We start from the raw sequence: 14,871 nt of genomic DNA, 5'->3' as shown, positions 1-14,871 counted from the left end.
GAGCAGATACAGAGCCTGGATTTTCCTTGGATGGAATGTGAATACTGGGGGATCGGGTGATGGGGACTCCAAGTGGGGCACTCCGCCCTCCCCTCCCCAAGCCTGGCCATTGAAGAAAAGTGGCAGAAAGGGGTCCCTCCTCCTACCTGACACGTGGGCCTGGTCACTCAGAAGGTTGCTCAGTGACATGGAGAAGGCCAGCCTGCTGCCTGCCTGCCGGCTGAGGTTCCCGGCGAGGACCACAGGGCTGCCCGATGTCACCAGTTTCACCTCCAGCTGGGCCTCGATCCGCTGAGCCTCACCACCTGCTGCTGGCCACAGGTTGCTCCGGCCCTGGAAAGGCCCCATCATCCCTTGAGGGGACAGGCTCTGCCAGCAGGCTCCACCCGGACTGCAAGAACCAGGACCGGACAGAGGGCAGGAGACACAGCCTGGCTAATGGGCTTCTAGGCTGATCCTGCTGCAATTTCTTAAGCTCAATATTGTTCAAAATAGGTCATCTCTGTTACAAATTCAGACGTAAGTTTGAAGGACCCTTCCTCCCTATCCCCCCAACCTCAACACCCCGTCCAATCTATCAGGGACTCTGGCCAGCTCTCCCTGCAGAATATTCAGGGACCTGACCACTTCAGCCACCTCCACCACTGCCCCGGCTTGAGCCCGCTCATCGCCACTGTGTTCCTGTGACATTCTTCTCCCGGCTCTCCTGGCTCCCACCCTGGTGACCAGGGCAAGTCCTTCCATAGGATCATGGCACACCTCTCTTCCTCAGGGTAAAAGCCAAAGTCCTTGCAAAGACCAACAAGGCCAAGACTTTCTCTGGAAGTCAGCAGTGCAGCCCTGGCCAGACGCAGGCAAAACTGCCCACAGACACCGGGAGGCAGGACACACAGATGGCCCCAAACATGCTCTGTATCTCCATCATTGAGGTTTTCCAGAGCAACTACAGCCCATAGCAATGGCAGCTGTCATCTCTGACGGCCACCCCAACTGTAGACCAATCCCAAGGACCTCTCTGCTGCTGCCAGCTGATCTGTTTACCCAAAAGATGTAAAAACGACCTCACTATTTCCAGACTGTCCACTACTTTATACTCTCTTGTAAATCCTGTTTTTGCCTTTGTTGCTTGACAACGGTCACAAATCACTCTCTTCTGATTACTCTTTGGCAAAGCCTTACATGATCTGTCCTCCCACCTTTCTGTCCCTTCTCCTATTCCACTCCAAGCACATGGGGGCTCAGGCTGTGCTTCTGTGCACTTTCCTGCCCCAGAACCTTTGTACATGTTGTGCTCTTTACTTGCAATACCCTTCCCCCAGAGAACCACATGGCTCTCTTCTCCACACGCTTTATGTCTTAGCTAAAAGCTATCTTCTCAATCAGGCTTAACCTGTCAGCCTATTTTAAACTGAAGCCATGGGACTTCCCTGGTGGTCCAGTGGCTAAGACTCCACACTCCCAATGCAGGGAACCCGGGTTCGATCTCTGGTCAGGGAACTAGATCCCACATGCCGCAACTAAAGATCCCGCGTGCCGCTACTAAAGAAAGATCCCACATGCTGCAACGAAGATCCCGCGTGCTGCAACTAAGACCCGGCGCATTCAAATAAATTTTTTTTTAATAATAAAAATTAAAAAAAATAAAACTGAAGCCAACCCTCAGACCCTTCTTCTCACACAACTTCAGACCCCTGGATCCAGCTCACGGATTCCCTTTTCCTATAGTGCTTACACTCACCTATCACGACAATTTGCTTATTTATTTTACTGATTATCTCTCCTATGAGAATGTAAGCTCCAAAAGGAGAGAATTTTGTGTGTGTATCTCTTTTGTGTGCTGTCTTCCCTGCACATCGTAGGTGCTTGATAAACAGTCGTTGAATAAATTAATAAAGACAATGAAAAATATAGGTTTCGTTCCCCTTCTTGGTCTCCCAGTCTCCCTCAAGGCAACCACTGTGTCCACTTCTTGGACATCTTCCAGAGACAGCATGGGCCTATATGTATGAGTCTGTATGTATGTGTGTATATGTGCGTGTGCACGCACGTGTGTGTACGTGTGCACTCCATCACACACGTGCACGTTCCCTCTTACTCTGCACAAAAACAGATGCAGGCTCTCCACTCTCCTCTGCTTCTCTCACTTAATGGTGTGTCTTGGAGATGATTTTCTCTGGTTTGTATCAGAAGCTTCTCGGCAGTAGCTGTAATTGTTCTCAAAGTGCAGCCCATGAACAGGATGACTGTAGAATTTCTCATCCAAACCAGGACACTTAACGGTTAAAGAGACCACTAATCATATTGAGCTGGGTCAACGGTAAACTGGGGCTCTCCAGGTAACCTGGGACTTGGGGATGCTCTATCATTGCACCCAGCGGAGGGGGCACTGAAATCTAACACTTTCCTCCACGCCATCCTTAAACCCCATAAACACTCAGCTGAGTCGAACCCAGCTTTGCTGCTTTGTATTCCTGAGCTCATCTGCCTTAGTTTCCTCATCTCCTATGGGCTTACCAAGAGGACTAAAAGAGGGACCCGGGGTCAAAGTCACCCGTGGCCCCCCACCCCGAGAACAGGCTTTGGAAAGTTCCAGAGCCCCAGCTGTTACCGTTAATCATGACGGCTCTGAGGCAGCTAGAACTGGAGTTTCTCTAAAGGCCAATGTTTCCAGGCTGCAGACAGCCCTCTGGAGAGCGGCAGGCAGGTCTGCAGGGAGGTGCAGGCAATCAGCACTTGTGCGCTTAGTGAACAGGGGTTGCTCCGAGGGCTCCCGGGAGCTCTGAAAATGATTTGTAGTCTCGGCCGTCAAGCAGCTGGGGCTTTAGGGGGAAGATGCTCTCCCCTGATACTTGGTCTTCCCACCCGGACAGGAAGCAGATCTAGGAGCTGAGAGTGTGTTTATGTAGCAAAAATTCCAGCCCTGGCTCCAGATTTTCAACCCAGACCTCTCTGAGAAATCGCTGGAGACCGAGGCAGAATCATCAGACTCACGGCCAAAGGGGCCCAGAGGTCCTGCTTGGCAGGAGCGAGTCTACACCTGCTGTTTTTGTCCTTTTTGGAGTCACTGACCTGCTTGAGCATCAGATGGAAGGTCTAAACCCTCTCCCCAGAAGGGGGACAGACACAAAACTTCTGCACAATTGCAGGGGCTTCAAGGGACCCACTGAGTCCCATCCAGGTCCTCCTGGTTGAGAACCTTAAAAAGTACCTATAACGAAGAGAAAAACGCACACACCTTTGCTCCAGGAATTCCACTGCTAAGAATTTACCCTGAAGATGGAAGGGTGATTTATAAGACCAAGAACCCGGGAAAAACTCCAGAGCCCTCCACTACGGAACCAGCTAAATAAATTCCATCCCATTGACTATTATGCGGCCATTCAAAATACATGGTAGACATTCTTGTTTTTAAAATAAAAGATGGGGGGGGGAAATATATTGATATCTATTTGGGGATTGTGGGCATAGACGATTTCTAAGAGGAGTCCCAGAAAATGAACAATGACTGGCTTTGAGGAGGGGTGTAAGGGAAAGTTTTTAACTCTATACCTGTGCTGACCCATAGAACTTTCTACAATGATGGGAAAGTTCTAAAAAGTGGCCAGTGCAGCTGAGAAACCATATCTTTAACTTTCTGTTACTCTGACTCACTTAAATAGTCATGTGTATAGGGGCCATCGTACTAGACACTCAGTTCTATGCCCTTCTGTACCTTTTGAACTTGGAATCATTTAAATGAATTACCTATTTTTTTAACTAAATTAAATTGTACCAGTATGTGCTGGTACAAAAAGATATATTTTTGACTGAAAAAAAAAAAAAAAGCAGCATGCAAAGAATAAAACAAAAACTAAACTCAAAACTGAAAGGTTTTATAAATCTATGAACTGTATTATGGGTTGAACTGTGCTCCCCCTCAAAAGAAGTTGAGGTCCTAACCCCCAGGACCTGTGAATGTGACCTTACTTGGAAAAAGGGACTTTGCAGATGATCCAGTGAGGTCATTAGGATGGACCCTAATCCAGCATGACTGGTAAACTTACAAAAAGAGAAATTTGGACACAGATACCTACAGAAGGCAGACAATGTGGAGATACAGAGAGAAGACGGCTATCTACAAGCCAAGAAACGCCTGAGGCTACTAAAAACTAAGAGAGAAGCATGGACTAGATTCTCCCTCACAGCCCTTAGAAGGAACCAACCCTGCCAACACCTTGATTTTGAACTTCCAGCCTCCAGAAGTGCGAGGGAAAATTTTCCATTGTTTAAGCACCTCCAAATTTGGGGCACTTTGTTAAGGCAGCCCTGGGGAACTCATACAGATTTCTTGGTGTGTGCACTGACATTTCTTCTGGAAATCTGGGGAGTGGCACTCTTTTACTTACCTTTTTATACCTTTCTCTACTCTGAATTTTTTAAAGCATGCTCCTGTGTTACTAATATTATCAATTTATGACATCAATAGTGGTGAGATTTGAGCTCATTTTTTTCTTCTTCCTACTCTTCTGGGTAACAAGAAGTCACAAACGTTATTGGTAGGTGAAAGGAGAAGAACAGCTAAAACACCAAAGGAGGTGGTGATGAGTAAGCAGGGACTGGGGCTTGAAATGCCCAGGGAGGTGGCAGGAGCCAACGCCGGTGGGCTGAGGACAGGGAACAAACCTTGACATAGTAGACGTCCCTGTCGTCCAGTATCAGTTCCAGGTGACCCATGCAGCCACTTTGCAGAGTGTCAATCTTTCCTGGGAGACAAAGCGAGAGTTTAGAGACCGGGGTTCAACATCCTGGATCCGCCCGTGTTCACCAGGGGATGTCCTGCTGGTTTCCCAATCTCCGAGCCTGTGGCTCCTAGCCCATAAAACGGGGCTATATTTAGTGCCGACCTCAGAGGGTGGCTGAGGAATCCACAGTGAGCGGGCTGCATCTGGCACATGGCCGAGGGCACGGTGATGGGTAGGAACACTGTCATTACCGTCCAACTCAATTTTCTTCTTGGGATGGAGAAGCTTGAGCCGGAACTTCCTCTGGGGCCAGCTGTAGCTGACATCCACCCCGACGTCCCTGGGCACTTCCGACCCGGGCGTGCCCATGAAGACGTGGGCTGAGGCTTCTTGAGGGAGCCAGCAGTCCTTCTGGAAACACAGCAGAGTCCTCAAGATCAAGAACCCATCCAGGCCCCCCACCTTCAAAAACTTGAGTTCTTATGCTTATCCTTGTCCTGCTAAGAACAGATAAGAACCCCCAAACCAGGAATTTGGGGATCCATATCCTGGAGGAGAGTCCTACAGGACAACTCAGGACCCCAGGGACAGGATCTCAGTTTGTTCAGCAAACAGCCAGGGAAGGAGGCTTATCGTACACCATCGGCACCCTGCCCAGATCCCCTCGGACCCTTGACCAGCTCAGCATGCTCATCTCCCAGCTTCCGTGCACTTTGCTCTTAACCCCTGGCATCTGGGACCTCCAGAGCATTGCCCTCTGGCACAGGAGGGAAAAACATCCCGGCTCCTTAGCCTCAAGGGGACCAAACTCTGAGATTAACTCCTGCTCCAGGGCTGCCCAGGGATCACGCTGAGGCTGCCACTGCACCTGCCATCACTCCTGCTCAGCTTCTTCCCCTTCCCTACCCTATTTTCTCCACCCTCTTCCTGGGTCCTCCTGGAGTCTTTTCTTCATCCACACTTTTACCCAAATCCTTGGCTCCAGTCTGCTTCTGGGAAAACACAGCCTAAGACACGGGCCCCCTTTAAAAACCTGCATCAGGGACTTCCCTAGTGGTGCAGTGGTTAAGAATCCACCTGCCAATGCAGGGGACACGGGTTCGAGGCCTGGTCTGGGAAGATCCCACATGCCGCAGAGCAACTAAGCCCATGCGCCACAACTACTGAGCCTGCACGCTAGAGCCCATGAGCCACGACTACTGAGCCCGCGTGCCACAACTACCAAAGCCCACGTGCCTAGGGCTCGTGCTCCGCAACAAGAGAAGCCACAATGAGCAGCCCACGTACTGCAAAGAAGACCCAACGTAGCCAAAAATAAATAAAAATTAGTTTTAAAAAAAACCAACCCTGCATCATCGTCATTCATTTAGTACCAATAAATGTTGACTACTGTGTGTGAGGCACAGTTGCAGGCACAGGGAATGCAACTGAGTGTTAGACACAAAGTCCCGCCCTCTTGGCACCTACATTCTAGAGGGGGAGGCACAGGACCTCCAGACACAGAAGTAGGTAAGACAGCAGCTCACCACCACCAGCTGCTGAGCGCTCTGCTGACAAACTCAGAGGGTCAGGGGCCCTGACAGGGTCATTGTTCTGGACTGGGTGGTCAGGGAGGGAAGCTGCCTCTGAGGAGGGGGCATTTGATGAGACTTGAAGGAAGCAAGGAAAGGAGTTGAGTGGATGTCTGGGAAAGACTGTTCCAGGCAGAGGAAACAGACAGTGCAAAGGCCCTGGGGCAGCAATGCACTTGGCATTTAATAAAAAGGAGGTCGGTGTGTCTGGAGAGCGGTGAGCCTGGTATACATTTGCGGAGATGGGGAGGAGAGGCCGGCATGGCAGGATCACTGAAAGCCTATGGGTCAGGGTGAGTGGGTCCTATTCTGAGAGGAATAGGAGCCACTGGAGACTTCTGAGCAGGGGAGGGACACAGTCATTTTGGGATTTTGGAAGCTCTGTCTGGCTGCTGGTGGAGAACATATGGTAAGGAGACAAGAGCGGGAACTGGGAAATCAGATAGGGGGCTGCTGAGTGCCCATTCTGTGCCAGGTGCTGGGGACACAGGGGTGAGAAAAACAGGCACTGTTCCCAGGAACTGAGTGACTAGTGGGGAAGACAGATCTTAACCAATTGGTTTCAGTAATGAACACAAATGTGATCTAAAGGGAAGGAACATGATCGTACTAGAGCACTAACAAGGGAATATGACCACTTCGGGGTAATCAGGGCAGGCTTCACTGAGGAGGTGACCCCCCTAAAGTGAGCTCTGAAGATTGATTCAGAGTTACAAGTCATCAAGCCAGGGACAGAGGATCAGCATGTGCAAGGGTCCTGAGGCAGGAGGGAGACTACAGCAGGACCAGCCCAGCTGGTCCTGCTCCAGGGAGGAGGCCCATGTCTTTATGAGTGATCCCCAAGGCTGAGGCCTGAGTAGAAGACCTAGGGAGACCCAGAATCTGGCTGGGAAAGGAGGAGCCATTCCGTAGGGCCTACCGGGGGGTGGAGGGTATAGGCAGCTTCCAGCAGATAGCGTTGGAGCCCCCGGTCCTGCTTCTTCAGCATCACAGCCGCAAACACAGGCACCGAGAGCAGGTAGGGCTGCCCGGCTGGAGGCCAGCTCACTTCAGTGCACAGCTGCCAGCCCCAAGTGCGGGACGCTGTAAGAAAGGGAGCAGGCAGCATGGTCAGTAGAGAGCCAGAGGGCTCGAGGCAGGCCATGGATGCGCCCATCAGCAAAGAAGGAGCATCTCTACATTCTTTTGAGAAACAGTATTGTGTAGACATTAAATGTATGAGGCGGTACTGTGTAAACCAGGGTTTCTCAGCCTTGGCGCTATCAACACACTGGTCTGGATAATTTCTTGTTGTGGGAAGCTGTCCTGGACTCAACCCACTAGATACTGGTAGCACCTCCCGCACCAGGATGACACCCCAAAATGTATCCAGACATCGCCAAATGTCCCAAGGGGCCAAAAATTGTCCCCAGTTGAGGACCCCTGGTGTAGACTATCAGAGTGTCAGGCAGTACTGTGTAGGACACAGGCTCTGGAGCAAGAATGCCTGGATCCACATTCCAGTTCTGCCACTTCCCAGCTGTGTGACCTTGGACAAGTTACTTAACATCTCTGTGCTTCGGTGTTTCTCATCTGTCAGCTGGGAGTGATAACAGTTCCAGCCCCATGGTGTAGCTGTGAGGATTAACAGCTCAGCAAGCATTTAGGACAGAATTTAGCCTAAAGAAATCATTTAAGTAGGCCCCTCCCCCACCTCAGCCCCAACATGACTGCAAGATCTGTGACTGTTTGGTATACCTCCTTCCCCTCTGTTTTCAATTTTGTTGCCTTTCACCTGATGTTATTATCAAAAAAATTTTCTCGTGCTATTAAAACATGTCCTTCATTACAGAGCTTAAAAGTTATGGGATATCTCAGTACTTTACTAAACCAGGAATTAGCAAACGTTTTCTGTAAATGGCCAGATAGTAAATATTTGAGGTTCTGCTGGTCACACAGTCTGTTACTCAACTCTGCTGTTGCTGAAGAAAAGCCACAGGCAACGGGCGTGGCTCTGCACCAATAAAACTTCATTTATGGACACTGAAATATGAATTTCACAAATTTCTCATGTTATGAAATAGTCCTTTTGATTATTTTTCTGCATTTGGAAATGTAAAAGTCTATTCTTAGCTCAAAGGCCCTTACAATAAGCCATTCGCCTACTGTTGGATATTTGAGTTGCTGCCTATTTTTTTGCTCTGTAAATAATGACACAACGAACATCTCTGGGCACAGGGCATTTTAAAATGATTTTGGTTTATTTTCATAAGGTAGAGTTCTAGAAGCAGTATCATTGAGTTAAGGGGCTTAAGTACTTTTAGGGCAGAAGAGTAACTCTGGAATTTGGACCTTGCATCTTAGCCCTCAGCCCCCAGGACAACCATCTCGGGACAATGACACGGAGGCCATGCTGGCACCTACCTTCCTTGTCGGTACAGGATCGGGCCTCAGAAGGGACGTGAGCATGACTGAGGCTCCTCATGCCATCCCCAGTGATGAGAAACAGCTGAGAGCTGGGTGGGAAAGGAGGAAAGGGCCAGGCGAGCTGTTTTCACTCAACCATAAAGCCACCAGGGCAAGGCACTAGGGCAAATCCCACTATCAACAGGACAGGCCTTTGGGGAGTCTGCACACTGGTGGGGGAGACACTCCATGAACACAGAGGGTGACAAGCACTATGAAAAACCTAAAATGGGGCACGGCATGGGCATAGGGTCTGTCCTGGAGACAGAGCAGGACGTTCTTCAGCTCAGGGTTTGGAAAGGACTCTCTGTAGGGGTAACATTCGGTCAGAGAATCAAAGGATGAGAAGGAGCCAGCACTCCAAACAAAGGGAACAGCAGGTGCAAAGGCCCTGGGGTGCGAGAAAAGGGGGCTCTTTGGTAGCACAGATAAAAGGGTGGTGAGAGGGGGTCAGAAGGGAAGGGGGTAGCGAGGGGCAGGAAGGAGTGACAGGAGACAGGTGAGGGGGGTGGGCAGGGCCTCCATCGGGCAGGAGAATCATGTGGAGCTGGGTTATCCTAGAAGCAAGCAAGGGATTTTAAACAGGGGAGGGGGGAGCACGATAGGACTTAACTGACATTTTAAAGGACCCTACTGGCTGCTGCCGGGAGAGGGTCAGGAGGGCAGCAGCGCCTCCAGCAAGGGTGGGACACAGGGAAGGAGGCAGGTGGAGGTGGGGGCAGCCTGGCTTCTCCCGTTTCCTTGGAAATCACTGTTCTCTAAGTGTCACCTCTCCAGGGGGCTGGGGACAAGCAGGCCTCAGGAGGGACCCCCATAAATTGCTGAGGAGTGTGGAAATCCCCACCTCTAGGCTGCCCTCAGTCCCTGTCACAGACACACCCACCCCACCTTGACACATGTGCACACACACGCACGCCCACGTGTAGCCCACTCACTGACATGCGCACACACTCTCACAAACACGCCCACAGACACACATTCACATACACAGACTCACAGGCACATCCTTAGGCACACACACTCACAGATACACGTGGTCAGACACAGGTGCACATGCAAGGTGATCGTGCACACACTCTCACAGACACATGCACCCACACCTGTGCCCAGCCTGGCTCGCACACAGGTGCACTCACGGGCTCCCTCTCCAGGTGCGGGAACCCACCTGAAGCGGAGCAGCTCCACAGCCTCCTCGGGTGTGTTCAGATGCACGCTGAGGTCCTGGCCCTTCTTTATCCGGATCCCTCCATCCAGGCTGGCGGTGCCACGGACGCCGGTCACCCACCTCAGCCCAGCCTGCCCCAGGGTGCCCACTGTGCCCATCTGCGCCGAGATCTGGAGCAGGGCGCTGAGGAAGAGGCACACAACTGCATCCTGCCGCCCCAGGCAACGGCAAAGCCAGCACCAACCCACCCGGCTGCTCTCCGTGGTCCTGAGCCAGAGCTGCCCTTCCACCATGAACACCACTGACACGCACTCCATGTGTGCCAAGCACTCTACACATCACCATCGAACTCTCACCATCACTAGTCTCATTTTACAGATGGGGAAACCGAGGCTCAGAGGTGACACCAGCTGTGTGGGTCCCACAGTCGGGACATGGAACAGCCAGTTCTGGAGCCCAAACCCAGGGTCTCCATGCCAAAAAGCAGCCGTCACAGGACACCCACATACCCCACATCAGACCCAGAAACCAAGGACAGGTCGGCTTAGTGGCTGGGACAGTCGCCCAGCAGGCCTGGGAAGGTGAGCATTGTCAAATGCTGCTCAAAATCCTTCGTGCCATGTGGCCCTGGGTCAGCTGTGCACGCATCCTGAGTCTCAGTTTCCTCAACCCTTAGTGGGAAGAAGGAAAGCGTCCACCTCGTGAGTGGCCATGTGAGTTCAGTGGGCTCAGAGCCCGTGTGCCTTAAATGCTTTTCCCTCTCTCCCATCTCCCCTCCCCTCGGAGGCAGAGGGGGCAGAGGGAAGAGTGGAGTTGTGGCACGAGACGAATCTCAGCTGCCTCGCACTGCTGTGCCACCTCGGGCATGGAACCTCACCTCGCCAAGCCTCAGTCTTCTCACCTGTAAAGTGGGTGTAGCCGCCCAGGTTCTCCTCAAAGTCTCTTGGCACAAAAAACACTCCATCAACAGTAGCTGATATAACAGGTGGTCAGCAGAGCGGGGCTCCCCTCCAGCCCATGCTGATGCCCCAGCGCTCTGCAGGGGGAGGCCCCCACCCACCCACCTCCCCCAGCTCTGAGGAGCCAGCTACCTGGGCTTGACATAACCATTCACAGAGAAATCCGAGCGCTGCTGGAAGTTGGCTGTCCCTCCGACCTGGATGTTGATGGCAGCCGAGGCGTTTAGGGTCAGCTGGGCTAGGAGTCCAGACATGGTGGGAAAAGTGAGCTCCTCCATGGCCAGGTTCAGCCTTCGGTTCACCTGCACTTCCTGCCCCTGCAGTCAGAGAACTGTAACAGTGCATGTGACGGCCTCACTTAACCCTCACATAGCCCTCAGAGGGGACCTTATCATTGTCTCCAGTTTCCAGATGAGAAAACAGAGCCCACAGACAGATAAAATAACCCGGCTGAGCCCATGTAGCTAGAAACAGGAAGAGCTGGGGTTTGAACCAAGATAATTTACCAAGGGACATGGTCAGAGGTCAAGCATCCAGGGTCAGCCAGGTAAGGAAGAGTGTGGGCCCTGCCTGCAGTACAGAGCACTTAGTATGTGCCAGGCACACTCTAAACGTGTTGTTGCAGTTTTACTGCATGAAGTCACTTGATTCAACAGCTCTATGAAGTAGATATTATTATATTATTACTATGCTATCATTCCCATTTCACAGATAAAGAAACTGAGGCCGTGGCAAGTTCAGCAACATGCCCAGGGTGGTAAGTGGTGCAGCCAGTTTTTGAACTTGGGCAGTCTGGCTCCAAATTCCATGCTCTTAAGTCTGAAAGTACTTTAGTATTTCCCCAAAGCATCAAAGGAAACATCTTCGGACCAGACGACAGGGAGGGGCCGAGCCCAGCCTGAGGTACCTTCAGGAGCTTGACAGCAAGCTCGGCCAGGTTCAGGGACTGGCGTGTCACATGACTCCCCATCGCCCCGCAGTTCACAAAGCTCAGCTCATGCCCAAAAACCTTCATGCTCAGCTTACACTGCAGCGCCCGCCGCTCCCGATGCCTCTGGGCCACCTGTGACCAGGAACAGGTCTGGGTTAGCCAGGCAAGGTACCTGGACTTTGGGAGGGGGAAGGGGCACCTGGAGAGAAAAGTGAAGGGCTTGTGGGGTCCAGAGCAGGGCTTGCAAAACTCACGGCCCAGAGGCAGAATCTGCAGATGTGTTTTCTCGGACCTGCACAGTCTACTCAATGCCCAGCGCAGTGTGTGTGTGTGTGTGTGTGTGTGTGTGTGTGTGTGTGTGTGTGTGTGTGTGTGTGTGAGTGAGAGAGAGAGAGAGAGAGAGAGAGACAGAGACAGAGACAGAGACAGAGACAGAGAGACAGAGACAGAGACAGAGTTTTAGCAAACTTTATTTTGGCATAATTTTCGACATACAGAAAAGTTACTTCCCCAAAGAAGACATACAGATGGTCAAAAAGCACATGAAAAGATGCTCAACATCACTAATTATTAGAGAAATGCAAATCAAAACTATAGTGAGGTATCACCTCACGTCTGTCAGAATGGCCATCATCAAAAAAAATCTACAAATAAATGCTGGAGAGGGTGTGGAGAAAAGGGAACCCTCCTGCACTGTTGGTGGGAATGTAAATTGATATAGCCACTATGGAGAACAGTATGGAGGTTCCTTAAAAAAACTAAAAATAGAACTACCATATGATCCAGCAATCCCACTCCTGGGCATATATCCAGAGAAAACCATAATTCGAAAAGATATATGCCCCCCGGTGTTCATTGCAGCACTGTTTACAATAACCAAGACATGGAAGCAACCTAAATGTCCATTGACAGATGAATGGCTAAAGAAGATGTGGTGTACATATAATGGAATATTACTCAGCCATAAAAAGAACAAAATAATGCCATTTGCAGCAACATGGATAGACCTAGAGATTGTCATACTAAGTGAGGTAAGTCAGACAGAGAAAGACAAATACCATATGATTCGCTTACAGGTGGAATCTAAAAAGTGGTACAAATGAACTTATTTACAAAACAAAAATGAGTTACAGATGTAGAAAACAATCTTATAGCTACCAGGGGGGAAAGGGAAGGCAGGGATAAATTGGGAGATTGGGACTGTCATATACACACTACTATATCTAAAATAGATATAACTAATAAGGACCTACTGTGCAGCACAGGGAACTCTCCCCACTATTCTGTAATGACCTATAAGGGAAAAAAAATCTAACAGAGAGTGGATATAGGTATGGGTATAACTGAGTCCCTTTGCTGTACACCTGAAACTAACACAACATTGTAAATCAACTCTACTCCAATAAGAAAATATTTTTTGAAGTTGCAAAGATAGTACCGAGAGCTCCTATGGACCCGTCATCCTGTTTCCTCCATTGTTAACATCTTACATGACCAGGAAACATGGTGAAAACTAAGAAATCAACACCGGCATGTTATTAACTAAACTCTGGACTTTATCGGACTTTTCCATCCCATCCTCTTTCCATTCCAGGATCCAATCCAGGTGCCACATGGCATTTAGTATTGTGTCATGTCTCTTCAGTCTGCCCTGGTCTGTGACAGTTTCTTGGTCTTTATTTTTCATGCAGTGTGTATTTTTAAATTTATTTCTAATATTTAAAAATTAGGAGATTTTCTATAAAATCCACATAGCCAGCATCTCAAAAAAGAGAAATATTGGCCTGTCTCCCCCTCCCTCCCAGCCCGCACTCACAACAAGGGGCAACAAGTGTTCAGAGCTGAACAGTGGCTGCCACCCTGAGCTGAGGCCTGTGCTACATGCCTGACTGCCATACTCCCCACCATTCCCTGCTGTCTCTCCAACACTCAGGCCAAGGACTGTTGCCATTCGTCACTGTGCTTGTGCAAAATATATCTTGGGATGTGAATCTATCACAAGAGAGAAAACAACAGACCAAAGGGATTGTGGATTCTAAGGAAAAACATTTATATCCAGCCCACCGCCCTTATTCAAGTTACTTGCTGGCCTCAGATCTGGTCCAAGAGGCTTTTGATGGTAGGGACCACGTCCTGATCATCTTTGTGCTCCTGGGCCCTGGGGTCACAGTTGGTGGTTAGTAAACGTGTTAATGTTTGAACAAATGCCCCAGCCACCACCTTGATTACCCCCAGATGTATGTGTAAATGACATTTATAAGAGCAAAAAGATGCTAACGATTTCATTGTCTATTGTTGGGGCAACGGTTATGTAAAGTGAGATCCCCACCCACAGAAAGAGTGTCAAAATGTATGCGTACAATGAGTTTTCAGTAAGAAAATACTCAAGTAACAATATGAAGTGGGAAACCGGGAAAGCACACACACACCCTAGCAGTTCCACTGCTGGGTACACACTGGACAGAAATGTGCACATATATTCACCAAAGAGACATGCACAGAATGTTCACTGCACTACCCATAATAAGCCAGGAACTGGAAACTACCCAAAAGCCCACCAAAAGTAAATGGATAAAGAAACTGTGTTATATTCACACCATGGGATGCTACACAGCAAGGAGAATGAACAAGCTCTAAGTACACACAGCAACACAGATGGATCTCATGAACACACTTTAAGCAAAAGAAGTCAGACACAAAAAAAGAGGATGCGAGCAGCATTATTCACAGTCGTCACAAGATGGAAACAAACCAAAAGTCCATCGGCAGATGAAGGGACACACAAAACGTGGTCCATCCATACAATGCACTGTTATCCAGCCTTAAGAAGGAATGAAGCACAAAGACAGACATAGAGATCAATGGAACAGAATAGAGAGCCCAGAAATAAACCCACACACCTACAGTCAGGTAATCTATGACAAAGTAGGCGAGAACATACAATGGAGAAAAGACAGTCTCTTCAGCAGGTGCTGATGGGAAAGCTGGACAGCCGCATGTAAATCAATGAAGTTAGAACACGCCCTCTCACCATACACAAAAATAAACTCAAAATGCCTTAAAGACTTAAACATAAGAC

The 14,871-nt window shown here is 49.7% G+C and overlaps 1 protein-coding gene across 1 annotated transcript in view; it reads right to left on the bottom strand.

Moving 5' to 3' along the window:
• Positions 1–14,871, bottom strand: part of LOC137206544 (uncharacterized) — a 154,994-nt gene that overhangs the window by 96,538 nt on the left and 43,585 nt on the right. The window contains exons 17-24 of the mRNA XM_067705236.1: positions 11,769–11,924; positions 10,994–11,178; positions 9,903–10,085; positions 8,696–8,787; positions 7,212–7,375; positions 4,973–5,132; positions 4,663–4,742; positions 147–333 (exon numbers count right to left, since the gene is read on the bottom strand). Of these exons, the coding sequence (XP_067561337.1) occupies positions 147–333; positions 4,663–4,742; positions 4,973–5,132; positions 7,212–7,375; positions 8,696–8,787; positions 9,903–10,085; positions 10,994–11,178; positions 11,769–11,924 (1,207 nt within the window). The remainder of the gene's footprint in view (positions 1–146; positions 334–4,662; positions 4,743–4,972; positions 5,133–7,211; positions 7,376–8,695; positions 8,788–9,902; positions 10,086–10,993; positions 11,179–11,768; positions 11,925–14,871) is intronic.

The sequence above is a fragment of the Pseudorca crassidens genome, chromosome 15 (genome assembly GCF_039906515.1).
Source record: "Pseudorca crassidens isolate mPseCra1 chromosome 15, mPseCra1.hap1, whole genome shotgun sequence".
Classification (NCBI taxonomy): domain Eukaryota; kingdom Metazoa; phylum Chordata; class Mammalia; order Artiodactyla; family Delphinidae; genus Pseudorca; species Pseudorca crassidens.
Note: the sequence above shows the minus strand (reverse complement) of the source record. Positions and strands in the feature narration are given on the sequence as shown.